This window comes from Acanthochromis polyacanthus, chromosome 10, assembly GCF_021347895.1.
Source record: "Acanthochromis polyacanthus isolate Apoly-LR-REF ecotype Palm Island chromosome 10, KAUST_Apoly_ChrSc, whole genome shotgun sequence".
Lineage (NCBI taxonomy): Eukaryota > Metazoa > Chordata > Actinopteri > Pomacentridae > Acanthochromis > Acanthochromis polyacanthus.
In genome coordinates, this window is record NC_067122.1 from 24,180,783 (window position 1) to 24,196,649 (window position 15,867).

The 15,867-nt window shown below is 40.8% G+C and overlaps 2 protein-coding genes across 2 annotated transcripts; one reads left to right on the forward strand and one right to left on the reverse strand.

Moving 5' to 3' along the window:
• Positions 1-200: 200 nt before the first annotated feature.
• mxd3 (MAX dimerization protein 3) lies at positions 201-4,322 on the reverse strand. Its single transcript, XM_022196038.2, has 6 exons — positions 4,116-4,322; positions 3,379-3,478; positions 3,186-3,215; positions 2,974-3,088; positions 2,654-2,819; positions 201-1,433 (listed from the first exon to the last, which is right to left on the reverse strand). Exons 1-6 carry the CDS (start codon positions 4,183-4,185, stop codon positions 1,315-1,317), a joined length of 600 nt encoding a protein of 199 aa, XP_022051730.1. The 5' UTR covers positions 4,186-4,322; the 3' UTR covers positions 201-1,314.
• Positions 4,323-6,081: 1,759 nt separating this feature from the next.
• fam193b (family with sequence similarity 193 member B) lies at positions 6,082-15,642 on the forward strand. Its single transcript, XM_022196026.2, has 10 exons — positions 6,082-6,385; positions 7,837-8,115; positions 8,715-8,901; positions 11,368-11,586; positions 12,080-12,491; positions 12,619-12,802; positions 12,919-13,152; positions 13,831-14,893; positions 15,001-15,076; positions 15,201-15,642. The coding sequence occupies exons 1-10, from the start codon at positions 6,227-6,229 to the stop codon at positions 15,295-15,297; spliced, it is 2,910 nt and encodes a 969-aa protein (XP_022051718.1). The 5' UTR covers positions 6,082-6,226; the 3' UTR covers positions 15,298-15,642.
• The last annotated feature ends 225 nt before the right edge of the window (positions 15,643-15,867 follow it).

A 15,867-nucleotide genomic window follows, 5' to 3' on the forward strand; every position in this document is an offset into this window, starting at 1 on the left:
TTTTTTTTTTATTCTAGTCTCGATTCATTCGGCTCCTTAGGATGGAAGTAACAACACAAAATGGAGACACTTAATGATGAGCACGACCAGAAAGAGGAAAAAAAATCCCCTGCTCTTCTGTCTTTACAAATTACTCCAATACATTTAAGAAAAGAAATCCTCTTCTTTGGGAACAAACAGAACAGACAACAAACAGCACATAAATATAGAAAATATTTATTCATTTAAAAAAAGCTTACACCAGTACAAAAATGCTACATAATATTACTGGGCGGAGAGACAAAAATAAAAAGTAATAAGGCATCTTGCATATACAAAAGTGAAGGGGGGAAAAAAGCACCTTCAGTTATTAAATATATAGAAATGAACATGATACTTGTAATACAGCATCAATTGCATCATCATTACAAGTAGACATCGCCTGTGTGACTGGTGAATTTGTTGTATGCATAATTAGCATCTTAACTGACAAATGCACAGGCGTTTGAAGTGTACAGTTTGGATAGCCAACACCTCTAAGAAACACATCAGTTCATATATTAGCAGTGAATAAAACTGACTGTGTTATTAGACCTGTGCAAAAAGCCCCTTAATGCTTCTCATTTCTCTTCAGCACAGGCATCAAGATCCTTGCACACACTGAATTGTGTACGAATACATCCAATTAATATTCGGCAGTGTTACTTAATGGCCAAATATCATTGTGCAAATATGACCAGTTAGTTATTGTCGTTTGGATACACCTGAAACCTTTTTGAAACAAAGCAAGTGCAACGTGTGGACGTTATGTGCAACAGAATAAGAAGAGCGAAATAAATGACTGAACTTATATAACAGGACAGAACAGCACAGATTAATGTTGAAGTGCATGCTAAAGATGACGTTACTGATATATAAACTTAGTGCTAAGGAAAAGCGGTATAGAATACTAGACCAAATCAGAATTAAGGCAGAATTCAGGACTGACATACTGTAGTAAAGTTTTGAATTAAAAAGCCCTTATTTTGACTTCACAGAGCCTATAAAGAAGACTAGCTGCTTGACATCTCCTGGCTTTTTTTTTTTTTTGAGGAAAATACAGTATATGTAGCGTCCATCCCAGCCCAGTGATTTTTACTGCTATTCAGTGCAAATGGACACATCTCACTCATGACCCATGTTTAGCTTGTAGTCCAACAAATGGTAGTCCTTCTGTAAAGTAAAACAAAAAAGTAACATTTTCTTCCTTTTTTCTTCCTCCTTTGTTTTTTTTTTGGAATGTTTTCTCCTCTTCCCGTCCACCAGGCGACATTAAACAAGGCGTGTTCGCTGCTGTCATAGCCAGGCCTTGTCCATGCTGGAGTAACAGTGATCTGCACCGGTGTGCGTAATGCTCAGTCCGTCAGAGTCCACGCAGTCAAACACGATGCTTTCCACGTCAACCTCCACGTCCTCTGTAACGGAACACACATCAGATCCATCAGCAGAAGGAAAGATTAGAAATTACAAAAAAAACGGTTGGGTGATATAATTGGAAAAATCCTAATTCCAAGTAATTTTGTTATGCTATTACGCTTTGCAGCAGACATGCAATAGTGTAAAATAAAAATCATTTTTTATTTTACAGCATTTGCAGAGAGGAAGAGATGCTTCCTAAAGTCATCACACCTTTTATATCGTCTCTATTACGTCTTTATTTTTAGCCTTACTGTACTTTGTGTATTTTTGTCAAGCCTTATATATAACTAGATGCTGCAACGTGTGAATCTTACCAGTGAGGGATCAAAAAGTTTACCTTAAATCTCACTCACATTCATGAAAACTGTTTGCTTGCAGGTGCAGTGCGAAAAAAAAAAGATCATCTGCCAGAAACTGGAGCAATATTCAACATTAAAATCCATATGAAATCAATATATATAGTGTTGAAATAAATTCTGAACAAATAAATACAAGTAATCAAATATAAATGCATTTATTGAATTATTCCATGTATTTATAATTCTCTGACCTCATTTAGTTATTCATTATATTATTTCACAGGAATATTCATTTATTTATGTATTTATATTGTTCCCATGATGAAGTGCTGTTGCTCTTTTTTTGACTAATGTTTTATTTCTTTAACTTCATTTAACTTTTATAAAACAGTTATTCATTAATAGAATTAGTAATTTTATAGCAAATCACAATGATAATAAAGATATTATTCTATTTGTGTTCCTTTATCTACTTATTTAACACAAAAAGCATTCCATGGCACAAATTATAACCAGTCCTATAGTTGTTCTTCTTTAAATACAGGTTGAAATAGTTTTAAAGCACCATTTCAGCTGTTATTAAACAGTGTTTCACTTTGCAAACTGTGATTGTAAGGCCATGTAAAATGGGAAACACTCTGCTTGGGAATCTTTAACTGCACAAAGAGCCTACAATAAATCAGTTCAAATAAAAGAAATGTTATAATAATACACTTATAAAAGAATAATGCATATACACATAACTGTCCAGATACACATTTTAAAACTTCAAATCAGACAAAGGAGCTTTAAGTTGATAACAGACCCAGAAATGTGAGGACTAACTTACAACACAAGGACCAACATAACATGAGGAAGTACTGCTAGTGACTGCAAAATACATGCAATTAAAAAAAGAGCAATAAGATGTGACTCACCTCTGTCGGAGTCGGACCTCTCTGAGGACATGGTGGAGCCCTGGCTGTCGTTCCTCGACCTCTCGGTTCCTCTCTGCAGCTGCTCCAGCCGGACCCTCAGCTCCCTCTGCTCCCAGCGCAGGCGTCCCTTCATCTGCTCGGCACGTTCATCCTGCTCCTGCAGCTTCTGAAATGATCCAACCGAGGGGCAACCGAAGTGAGCAGCAGACCAAAGCTCAGACACAGCAGAGACAACAGCATGGCAAGGCGATACAGTCTTGTAGAAGCTGCATTCTTTGCTCCCAGCTTGAAGTGTTTTGATGCAGAGGTGCTGCTGGTACCTTTATGTGGAGCTGGGCTCGTCTCAGCAGGTTCAGTGTGGTGTTCCTCATGGAGTCGGACGACAGAGGAACCTGCTTCTTCAGCTGCTCCAGGCAGTGCTTCAGCTGAGCTCGTCTAGGAAGCACAAAAATACGCACAACAATACAGAATTATTCACTTCAGACAACATTAAAACAGACTCTTGTTTTATTGAAAAAAAAATGTGCATTACCTGTTTTTTTCCAACTCATTGTGGACAGACCTGCAGTCACAGAAGAGACAATTCAGTTAGGGCTGCAAATGGCAATTAATTGTGCTTTGCAGTGACAGTGTGTGGGAGGTATTTGTGTCTAACAGTGTCAAAACTGAAACTCAGACTGACAGCCACACCCGCTTGTCAGTTGTCTGTTATATAATATGCTCACCTATTGCCACCAGCAGATATCTTCTTGCTCTTCTGTTTGCTTCTCTTATCAGACTGACCTGGGCTGAGAGGCAGGACTGAAGCATACCCATGTTCTGCCTCTGTGCAGGAAACACACACCAGACAATAGAGTGAGCACAAAGCAGCAGTGGTAAATATAAAGTCTAGTCACAGCGTCAAGTTTGAATCCCGGTGCTGTAAATACACACGCACTGCTGTGTGTCTGTGCTGTAAGATGAGCTCAGTGTTGCAGGGAAATGAGTGGGACACAAACAGTCCTGCTGTCATCAGCTGGACGTTTTGCTTTTGGGTTTTGGCGCCATCAACCCGACAGCTCTGCGCTGTTATGAAACCGGTTTTGCAGACTCTCAAGTAAAAACAGCGAACATTCAGTTTGCGCTGCGAAACGAGTGAATGAATCTTGTAGTTATTGTGTTTTGCAGCCTCCCTTTCATTCGCAGTGGGGACGGCTCTGCACCGCCCGGATTCATTTTCAAACGAGCCCAGATTGGCGCCTTTGAGTACAATGATGAGACCGATATGTAGGTCACTGAGTCAAATGGCACAGATCGCCTAAAATAACCACGAATCTCGATGGGATCTCAAACTGCAGCACGGCCCAGTGTCTGCGCATTATCCCCTGCATGCCCAGTGATCACCGCTTTATTGTGCATTTTGTTGTTTTAACAATAACCAACCAACTCCCCTCCGGGCTGACAGTTGTCATTAAACACTTACCTCTTTCTCTTCTCTCCAGAAACTCTGCAGCCCGCAGCAGCACCTGAATGTTGCAAACGTTTCCTTCCATCGTTGTTGTTGTTGTTTTGTCCAAATAAGACGACCGCAGATAAACAAGCTACTGTGGTAGGAGCGTCGGCAGCCTGAAGTGGATGGAGCTGAGTCTGTGCTACGTCCTCAATCCACAGAGCCCCAACACCGGCGCTGCATTCAAGGGCCCCGCGTAAGCTCGGACATCTCAGCAGCCCTCATAAGAAACATTTCCTAACAGGCGTAGTGCCCAGAATGTTATCATCTGCCAAAATCTGCACCGCCACCGGCATTGCATGAATAACACAATCCAATGAATTTGGTTCTGAAATGAATTTCAAAATAAATAAGTGAAGCTTTTAAAGTAAATGTAACTTGTCAAACATAAAACTGCACACTATTACATTTATTTATACATCTCTTACCTTATTTAGTCATGTCAGGATTCATTTCATTTATGTATTTATATTGTTTCCCTGATACTTTGATGTCAGTCTTTTTTAGGGTTGCACTGCTTTTATTACGCATCTTTTACTGTTTAGTCTAATATTTTGTGTATTTTAATGTTTTATGCAGCATTTTTGTAACTCCATTTTCAAAAGGTGCAACAGAAATGTAGTTTCTCATTGTTCTGTACTTTAAATTATTACTTAATGCATGTAATGCCATTTTCGCGCTGCAAAAAGTGACCGCAGCCCCTACATTGTGACTGAAATATTAGTGCATCAAAATGACTTGATTTAAATCTTGAGTGTTACTTTTTTTTTTTGCTAAATTGCTCAAGATAATTTCTTTATTTTATATACAAAACATATTCGGACATCCATAATTACATGTTAATGACATCCCAAACAAGGATATTAGACATCCCAAACACATAGAGCCTAAACATCAGACACTATTATACAGTAAAGCCTATAATCATAAATGCAATGCATATTCTACATTACGAACAGTAAACGTTTTTTAGCCATGCTTATTCAGTTACAAGAAATGTTAAAGCTTCAAGAAGACATACCTTTGCTGTTATCACTAATATATATATTTTTTATATTTTTGCGTTATGACTGTTTGATCCATATAAAATGAGCTTTTTATAGTTATGAACTGGGAAATACAGTTTTAACACGACTGGTGTGCAATCACTTTTTGGCACGGCACCTGTTACAGCTACAAAGAGCTATTTAATATATTGGCATCTGCCGCATCTAGTAGTCTACTATTTGAATAAAATGCATATACTATGGTTATAACACATTAAGAAATGATTTCTACTACTCAACACACTGCCATAAACACTATTAAGGGTACATGGTGTCAAAAAGTGCAGCATTAGTGTTAGTATTTCGCGTTCACTGTCGGATAAGGGCTACACGTTAAATATTTCCGAAAGCAAGTGAAGGCGTCAGAGACAACGCAAACGTCATTGTAGAACCTCCGACTCCTTTCCTCGTGAACCCCCCACACACATTATTTTATTTTATAGCAGTGCTCATACCATGGTCACTTATAAAAAGGTGTAATATTATTTGTTGGACATGTCATGGTTACATCTAAATGTGGTTTATTTTACTCTGCTACTCTTCGACGTCTGGAAAACCTGCATCTTCACCTCAACCCAAGCTTCCACTGCACCTTGTTTTATATCTAAAACAGCATATTTAAAAGTATAGAAGACAATATATTACTGTATAGCATATAATAACATGTTTAGTTAATATTCCCTCGTGCGAAAGCGATTGTTTGAGAAGCTGATGTGAGCGTAAGGACCAGTTTAAATGAGCTTTTCGCACACCGGAGAAAGTGGGAGGGGAGGACTGCCCTCACTAAATATGGCGGCGTGTAGCGTCACCGCCAGAGTACGGTTACAGCTGCGTTCTCCATATGGGAGTGAAGCCTCCTTGCCAGCAGTATCTTTAACCTTTGAACTCCTGAGTGTGCCAGTGCTCCGCCATATTGACTGTTGTCTTGACTGGAGGAGATAGAGAACATTTTGAGGTCCGAGAAGAAACGAAAGTGTGCTCTTAAAATCATCGAAACTGGTGCAAACTTGGCCAAAGCGCATTATAAACGCCGTCGTGATGGCAAGGAAGAAAAGCAAGCAGCAGGGGATCGCCCAGAAGGAGCTTCTGCCTGGACAGCAGACCGTACCGAAGAGCCCAGTCTCTCCCGGCGATGCAGCTGGCGGTGGCGGCGGAGATGCTGGGCTGGATAGGCTGGCCGCCACCAGGGCGAATCAGGTAGCTAGCAGCAAGCCAATCGCTGCCTTTAAAATGGGCTTGCTAGCCGCTGTGCTAGCACCACTCTGCTAATCCAAGCATCCTCCATTGTGCTTTTATTTATTGTAGCTAAACCCTGCAGAGGTGAAGTTATGTGCATCCGCTGATTGGTGGAAAGCGATTGTAGTTTTAATGTAATAGTCGTGGATGTACAGCTTTACGTCGTTTGATGTGTAATTAAATAAATAATGAGCTCAACTTAGCGATCAGAATTGTGCCCCAGCAGGCGGCTTTCAGCCAGTGTGGCAAGCATTGCAGTCCATCTCCCCCACCGGACAGGTGACATTGTGCCTCGGACAGGTCGTCCCATTACCAACGTTTACAACTCTTCATCCGCCCAGCTAGCGTTAGCCAGGATGCTAGCCGGGCTATCATCTTCAGCTAGCGTGCTCCAAACGTGCTTGCTGCCTACACTTGATCGCATCCATAGGAACCACTCAGACAGCAGCGGCTAACTCTGCTAGTAGCTAATCAGCTAGTTAGTTAGCTAACGGGCTGACAATTAGGAGAGCTAACTGTCAGACATGGTTTGTATTATTCGACTGTGTCACATTGCTGCCATTTTTAGCCATACTGTACTGTTATATAGCAGAATAGCAGGAGCTAATGTCAAAAAGTTTCCGTGCAAACTGTTAACTTGTCAGCTAATGATGCTTAGCTAAATCGGAGACTGTAAGGTTAGCAATCTAAGTTGAGGGGAACCACACAGCTGCAGACTTCTCAACAACCACTTACGACCTGAATGACAGGTGCTTGTAAGAATTGATTACTCTATCTATCTATCTATCTATCTATCTATCTATCTATCTATCTGTTTTTGTCATCGCTCTGCGAAATTTTACTTTTCTGAACGCTGTAGCTTTTCAATTTTTATTTGAATTGTAAAGCGCATGTGTTCATCCATCCTTATAAACGGAATGAATTGCACAATGTTCTGCATCACTTTTATATTAGATTTAGCAAAGTAAACCTTGTAAACTGGCTGTAGGAACACACATATTGATTAGTAGATGACAGCTGGAAGTACCTTGATAATTTCAACATGAATGTAATCCATCACGTTTATTGTTGTTCTGTGCGTACAACATATTTTGTATGTCTGTCCATCCTGGAAGAGGGTTCAACCCCTAATTGACCTTCCTCATGTTTTTCTTCTGTTTCATTCTGTTACAGGGAATTGTTTGTTGTTGTTTTGTTTTTTTAAATTGGTGCTAATCACCTGTTTGACAGGCTTCTGCGCAGTAGCCTGTTGTAATCATTGAAGGAAATATTCTGAGATATCTAACCACCTAGACATTTTTTTTTAACCCAAGTGTTCATTAACTCCAAAAAGGATGTGCTAAAGATCCCAGTTTACATGGGAATTACTCTCACACTGAACCCCTCTATGCTGTCTCTCTCTCTCTACTTAGCCCATGCACACATGCTGCCTTCTGTGCCATCGTGAATTTAAGGACTGGGGAGCAAGCTCTGTGAATGGACTTCCTGCAGGCCATGGGACGAAGCTGGCCGACGCTGTGCCTGCGCTCTCCCAGGCCTTATTGCGGGAGGCGCCAGGGCGTAAGCTTGCTGACGCGGTTCCCTCGCTGTCTCAGTCGCTGCTGGGAGAGGTGCCTCTGTGGATCTGTCAGAGCTGCTGCAAGAGTGTGGAAGAGGAGGAGAGGCGGAGCACACAGGAGCAGCCAACACCGGTAAATAAAGAGGGACTGATTTGGGTCAGATGTCTGGATCCTTTTCACAGCTTCTGTTTACTATTTAGTTGAACTCTGTTTGCCGCTGAGGCTCTGTCAGCTTTAGTCATCATATAGAGCTTTGCATTTGTATTTGCTTGCTTACTAAATAAATCTATTTCTCTAAATGTCACCTCGGACATATAAACTGTAAATATATATTCTAGTTTTTGTCAAACGAAATCATCACTTACTTTTACTTTCTTAGTTGTTTTACATAAATTAGTACAGATTTTGAAGACGTACTGTATCATCGCGCTTAAAGTCGACTGCAGACAAATATGGCGTTCATGATGTTTTGTGGATGTTTGATTCGAATGTTAAAAATATTAAAAACAATGAGGAGAGTAGAAATGCTGAATAATGCCCTGTAGTGATTTTTAATACATTTTTTTTAGATTTATGATAAATTACTGCATCTCTAAGATGTTTCCCGTGTCCTGTGATGCTCCAGTTTGGTGCTGCTGCTGCTGGAATGTAAGCCTGTGCAGACTACCGGATGAGTAACTAATTGGATGTTGTGGATTTTTTTTTTTGCTTTTTTTTCTCTTGAAATTCAGGTGCCATTGTCACACTCTTCCTCCTGTAAGTCTCAGAGCTGTGGGAACGGTTACCCGGAGCAAAGTACTGTGGATTGGGACCCGAGTTCCTTCCTGTCAGCCCACAAACTGTCAGGTCTCTGGAACTCGGCCCACACCAACGGAGGGGAACACTGCAACCACAACACTTCTTCACACTCACAACAAGGTCTGTCAGCACGCTGTAAAACCAAATGTTTTAAATGACTGTGACAGTAATCGCTGAAAACATCACAAACCTTAGTTTTGCGCTGTGTTGTTGTGGGTTTCTAGTGTTGCTTAATGAACAGTGCAGTGAACATTTTTGTGAGAATCAGCCCCCCAGCTGAGTTGTTAGCTTTCATATTTAGCAATAGACGCATGAATTTAGACTGCTACGTCTCAGAAGAACAAAGATGAATCTTGTAAAAGTCTTGAGTTTTCTCTCTGAGGTTCTTAGAGCTCAGTAATATGGAAGATGGAATAATGTTTAGAGATGAGAATTTTTAATGAGGGTCAACATTTTATCATCAAAAAACTGTGAATTTTGATCAAAAGCAATTTTTAATTGGAGAACGCTTACAGTAATTTTTTTTAATCGATGTCAAGCGAGAGGTTGCAGAAAAGCAGAAGCAATTTTCTGCCTGAACTTCTGAAACGATACTAAACATTTCCATGGACCTAATTCAATTGTTGTATTGCAACATTTCAATCAATTCTACCCAATTATTTAGACCCACAGAAACAACAGCATTAAGCACGTATTGCCTGTGTTAAGCTGACTTCATATATCTTTCATAGGTGTGATGCACAGTACTTTCATGCATTGTGATTCCTGAAATGTAGGAATTGTATATTAGTGTTTTTGTTACATCTATTTATCCGCACAACTGCACAGCACAACTAACATGCATTTTAAACACCACGAACTGGACTGTAATGTGTGAGTAACAAAGGCGCCATGTGTGATTTACACACAAGTTCCTTTATATTGAGGACAACAGAAAACTTCAACAAACTCTGTAGTCTTCCCTCTAATTAGTAAAAACTAGTCGATACAACCTAAATGTAAAGAAGCAGTGGACGGGAATCTCAGCTGTGCAGTATACAAGCTGTGTCAGGCAAAGACAAACATATTTTTGGAGGACCACTAACATGCACAATCACGGCATATAATCATGGTAACACTTGCTAAATTAGCTATATGTGTACCTTTACAGTTGAAAAATAAGAACAGAAGCTAATTTTATTACTTAATCAGAAGAAGAAGAACTTGCGATGTATCAGCACCATGTTTTTTCAGCTCCTGCAACATCACAGGTAAAACATAAGCAAAAAATTGTATTAAGTCTGCCTTCCTAATCTATTATTTATTAGTTTGTCCTTTAACTGTTCAGTAGTGTTATAGTATTGTAATACAAAGCAAGTCAGACACACACCTAGCTATTACATTATCTAAACAAAACTTAAGGATGTACGGAGAAGAAATGAATGTGAAAGTGAGACACGTTTGTCTTCCACCTTTAGAAGACAGGTATTTGCAAAATGTGCAGCGACGCAGGCAGCTGTCATGACTTCGCCTTGGTCTGTTTCCTCCCTGTTTCTTGAATCTAATCAAACCACATTGTAGAATTGACCTGATTTGTAAATGGGGTTTTGTTTTTAGCTTCACCAATATTCAAACTGGCTAGTTTTGCTAAATTAAATTTAAACAAGAGTAAGTGAAATGATGCATAGGTGTACTGTGAAGGCATCAGTGTCCATCCTTAGTATGGAAAGTTGCATTTAAAAGGACACATTTTGCTTTAATTTACCAAGGGAAAAAAATGGGAAGGAGGCTAGTGGTTATGCTAGAAGTAATATCAAATACATGTTGGTATCCAGGTGGATATGAACTGAGCTAATTACAGCTAATTTTTAAGTGGGCATTAAGTTACAGTGACTTGCATCAGCTTCTGCTGGCAAGAGCGTGTGATAGCTAGTAAGGGGTACAATTACTTTTGCCCAACAGGAAATAGAGTACGGTAAATAATTCATATGTTGTAGTGCTCCTTTCTCATTTTTATTTTGATTAGCAGAACAGAGAGTTATCCTTTAAAATATATATTCCAATGGTAATTTCTTTCTCATAGCAATAATAAACCAGAAGGCCACTTAGAGTGTGCATCCAGCTTGATCTCACCATCCACGGTTCATGAGATTCAGCTTGGTAACTTTTGCATAATTTTACAGACAAATGGAGAAACAAATGGCACTGACTGCGTACTTTGGCAGAGGAATGATCAGTGTCCATTAGCAGGACACGCCTAAACATTACCCCAACAAAGAAGGAAATCATTTTACAAAACATTGACAGTCCAGAAAGTGAGTGTTGGATTCCCAAAGTCTCAAGAACTGGAAATTGTTTCAGTAAAAGCTATTTATTCAAGCTTTCAAGCTGTCCAAGATATGTAGGTTATTTTGTAGTGCCAGCACTAGAAGACCATACCTCTTAGCTTTTATATTTTTAACACAAAGTGCCAAATAAACAAAGCAGCAAATACTGTGTGTCGAACTCAAATCAACCAAACAAGACTGCAATCGAGCAATTGTTATAATGCTTTAAATTTACAACCACTTCCCTTTTAAGTGTCTTGAGCATGTTTGTCTTCTGCAGGTGTAACAGCAGGATCAGCCTGTCATGAGAAAAGAGGACTTCATGAAGCTCCTGGGAAATCTGCTAAAACATCAGGGACCAAAGTCTGTCCCTACAGTCACCCGTCATCCCACAGTTCCAGTGGATCTTCTGCTGGGAACCCCCTGTCTACCTCAGCAGACCTTTGTAAGACCACTCCCAAGCACTTCAAGACCGTGTGTCGTCGACCAACACCGCCAGGTAATTACTTTTTTTGTCTCTTAATCCTCAGTAGCATTTTGTTAAACTTTGTAAAGAATCAGACTTAAAAAAAAGAATGTTCTTTGAAAATCTTCTTAATTTACTTTTAGATAAGAAGTAAAAAATAATTATGTCTGAGTAATTTTCTAGAACAGTGTAACTATTACTTATTTTCAACTTGATCTTCAGTTATTTTAATGTACAATTTTCTTTTGTAAAAGAGTCATTTTACTTTAGCACAAAAAGCCCAAAAGAAATATTAGACAAACACGACTTTGTATTCTGTATAAAATGGATCATTTTAGCTTACAGTTAGGACATTAGTGCTAATTACACTAGAAATAATAACACTTTGGAATAGCAGTAATCTGTCACTGATAAGATGAAATCTCATGATTCAAACTGCAGAACTGAATATAAACTGATGTACTTTCTCAAAAAACGATTCGGTATGATCAAAGGGTCATTCTTATTGATGGTTTTCATTGTCCAGGTGAAGCCTTCCATCCCAGCGACCACCATCAACACACAGACTTGTCGGTACCCCCCAACAGTCCCACGGGCCTGTCGTCCCAGCATTCCTCTCTCCTCCCTCCAAAGCCGAACTCTGGGCAGCACGGCCATGTAACCTCCTCCTGTGGCACTGGTGTGGCAGCCCACGCTCCCTTCTCCCCGCTGGTACCAAACCTCCACGGTCCTACGGCCAAACTCAATTCTCCAAGTCCAGATAGCCCAACATCTGTCCACAAGCCCAGTCCATGCAAAAACTCCCACATTCCCGCTGTGAACGCACAACACAGCAAACTGGGCACGTCTATCATGGGCTGTAACCACTCGTGTAACGGGCACAGTCCGGGAACGGTGGCCAACTCGAATGTAGGCCACTTAACAGCTGGGGCCTGCAGGTTAGTGTTATCATCACAACGCTGCTTTTCTTGAATATGCAAAGCTGAGAAATTGCTTCTGTAGCTGTGCTGCCTCAGAATACAAATGCATTGTGAGGGGCTCAAATAAATACTTTCCTTTTTGTAGGGATCAAGCATGTAAGGGGCACAAAGTGACGAATGGGACATTGTGTCACCCTTCGTCTGAGCTGGAGGAGGGAGAGGATGAGGACAGCAGCTCTGAGAGGAGCTCCTGCGCCTCCTCTTCCACCAACCAGAAGGACGGGAAGTACTGCGATTGCTGCTACTGCGAGTTCTTTGGACACAATGCGGTACTTTAACTCTTTTTCAGTAGTAATGCTGTTTCCCATGACGTACTTGTTAAGCATTTTATAAAGGCTGATGTGGTACAAAGATACCAATATTGCTATGTATCGTTTGGTCACAGCCTCCAGCTGCACCAACTAGCCGGAACTACGCTGAGATCCGAGAGAAGCTTCGCTCACGTCTGACCCGGCGTAAAGAAGAGCTGCCTCAGCGTCAAGATTCAGAACTGACAGTGGCGGGTGCCATTGACAACCGGGACGTGGACGAGCTACTAGACTTCATAAACAGTTCTGAACCCAAACCTGTCAACAGTGCCAAGGCTGCCAAAAGGGCTCGACACAAGCAAAAGAAGAAGGTGTGGTAACTGTACAAAGCACGTGTGTGTTGGGTTGTTTTGTTTTTAAAATTGATTACATAATACATTAGGTCTTGGAGATTTTATTTAGTATGGTACAGAGAATTATCTATAGTTTCTTCAAAACCCCTCTTAATATTGCATTCTACAGAGGAAGCTGTCTCTATCTAATGGTAGATGTTGCAAGCAGTTCAACAATAACTAAACACAGCAGTCAGATTCAGTCAAAAGCAGCAGCGAGAGAAAATTAGAAACACTAACAATGGATTAGATGCATGCATCGATTTCTGTGAATCCCTTGTGGGCTGGAAGGCATTTTGAATTCTGTGTGGGAGGAATGGTGGACTCTGCCCCTAATGAAAACTACATTACAAAGAGGGAAAACAAAAATGTAAATTTATTGAATGCCTGTTGCTAAGAAATGCCTGTTATACAAGGTTTGATTTCTTGTCTTGAGAATACATTTAAATCAGGGACTAAATGATAAAATATCACATTGAAACCAAGTTTTGGTACTTTTTGATGCTTGGGGCTACAGAAATGTTTTTGTATCAACATGTTTTCATTTTATAGAACATGGCCTTATATACGGGTCAGTACAACCCTACTGATATATGATCTAAATAATGTTACACTTTGTGGGTTTACCTGGTTTCACTTTGATACTGTCTGTTCTAGGAAAAAGCTCAACAGGGCACCATGGGCGCTGCAGGCAGTGACCCCCACTCCAATCCATCTGAGCCTGTGGACGAGCCCATCCCTGACGGTTCTGAAGCCAGTCGGTTGCTGGACTGGCCTCAGCTGGAACTCGAACGCGTTAACAGTTTTCTCACAAGTCGGCTAGAGGAAATTAAGAACACCATCAAAGACTCAATTCGGGCCTCATTTAGCATGTACGACCTCAATCTGGATGTCAATGACTTCCCAAAGAAGGCAGCCACGTTGGAGGGAAACCATTTACTGTCCCATCTCAATGGTTCCTCTGACTTGCAGCAGATAGACCTTGACCTCTCTCCTCTTTCACTGGGAACCTTTAAAAGCCACCTGGACCTGGTTAACGGATGGGAGGACACAACTGTCGTCTCGTCCCCAAACACAACCACCACCTCTGCGTCAGCAGTAAGTGCTGCTTCAAAGGACATCCAGCGGTTGCACACTACCCCCAGTCTCTCTAAGCTCATAAGAGTTCGCTCCCCAGAAAGATGCACTTCCACCGGGTCTGACAGTTTGCCGCAGGTGCCAGCCCAAGCAACGGCTAAATTGAAAGAGGACACCCCAGATCCCAAGAACACAACAGTCGGGAACGGCGGTGCAAAGTCAAAGAAAAACAAAAAGCAGCAGCAGAAACAAGAGCAGTCTGTGTCGGAGCAGAATTCCAACAAACCAGCCAAAGCTGCCTCTGGGAATGAAGCACAGAAAGCCGGTGAGTCTAAAGAAACGGCAACTAATGGCTCAAAGTCTGGGAACAAACAGCCTCAGCACTCTGTAGACAACCAGAGAAATGGGCCTAAGAAAGCTGAGGAGAGCAGATCATCCAAACATGCAACAAATGGGACCAATGGTGGCCCCTTGAGTGCACAAAGGGGGAAAGGTGACACAGACACACGAGGAGGACGATCGGAGCAGGATTCAGAAAGCAAAGCTCACCCCACCATTCCAGCAAATGGACAGCAACAGCAACAATCCAAGGGGAAAAATAAGAAGAACAAGAACAAGGGTGAAAAATCCAGCAGTGCTATTGGTATGTGAGACAATCTGTATTTACAGCACTCTGTGCATAATCATTATTATTATTTCTAAATTTTTCATTTGTCCATCTCATTTCTAATCTTTATTTTCATTCCTTAGATGATGTGTTTCTCCCTAAAGATGTGGATCCAACAGAGATGGATGAGATCGATCGGGAAGTGGAATACTTCAAAAGGTAAGCTCAACACTGCAGTGTATTTAACAAACTGTAGTCTGAACAGTAGGATAAACTGCTTCACTGACACTGGCATATTTTTACTCTTCTTTTGTTCTTGTTTGTCTGTCTTTGTTCCTTGTAGATTTTGCCTCGATTCTGCGAAGCAAACTCGCCAGAAAGTAGCAGTGAATTGGTCCAACTTCAGCCTCAAAAAGGTTCCTTCCAATGCAGCTCAATAACTTGGACGAGTGCCAGAGAAAAAAAACTTCACACCACAAACTCTTTCAGTAGAGCCCGTTTGGCCTGAGGCCTTCTCTCATTCCCAGTTTTCTTCTCTTCCTTACTAAGCCAAGGGACCCTGGTTCAAAACATACTCTCCATTCAGACTGAAACATAACTTGTGGCTATCAAGCCAGGGATCATTCTCAAGGCCAACTCTACCCTTTGCTATTATTGCAATGTTCACTAAATGAGAGATGCAAAAATGGAAAAAAGTCTGTTGAATCAACTGCATCCATGTGCTTACGTATGTAGTATGTAAACAATTACCTTACATGAAATAAATGTTTTTATCACAAATCTGAGACATTTTAACGTTGAATTCCAGTCAATTCAATTTAGTGCTCATCTTCCCTTATATTCTGCTTTGCTAGTTTCTGACCCACCAAACCAGTCTCAGTGGAGACTACTAACTTACACTGTACGCACTGAACAAGCACAAGACAATATTTTGACCTATTTCAGGGAAAAAATATGTGCACCCTCTTCTGCAGAGAGCAATGGTGACAGCAATTGATTTTACTCACTAG

Coding starts and splice junctions, on each gene's coding strand:
- mxd3 (XM_022196038.2), bottom strand. CDS start 4,185: ATGGAAGGAAACGTTTGCAACATTCAGGTGCTGCTGCGGGCTGCAGAG. Junction 3,479..4,115: donor TCTGGAGAGAAGAGAAAGAG/GTAAGTGTTTAA, acceptor TTTCCTGCACAG/AGGCAGAACATGGGTATGCT. Junction 2,820..2,973: donor GAGCCCAGCTCCACATAAAG/GTACCAGCAGCA, acceptor GGATCATTTCAG/AAGCTGCAGGAGCAGGATGA.
- fam193b (XM_022196026.2), top strand. CDS start 6,227: ATGGCAAGGAAGAAAAGCAAGCAGCAGGGGATCGCCCAGAAGGAGCTT. Junction 13,153..13,830: donor GACACAAGCAAAAGAAGAAG/GTGTGGTAACTG, acceptor TGTCTGTTCTAG/GAAAAAGCTCAACAGGGCAC. Junction 15,077..15,200: donor GAAGTGGAATACTTCAAAAG/GTAAGCTCAACA, acceptor TGTTCCTTGTAG/ATTTTGCCTCGATTCTGCGA.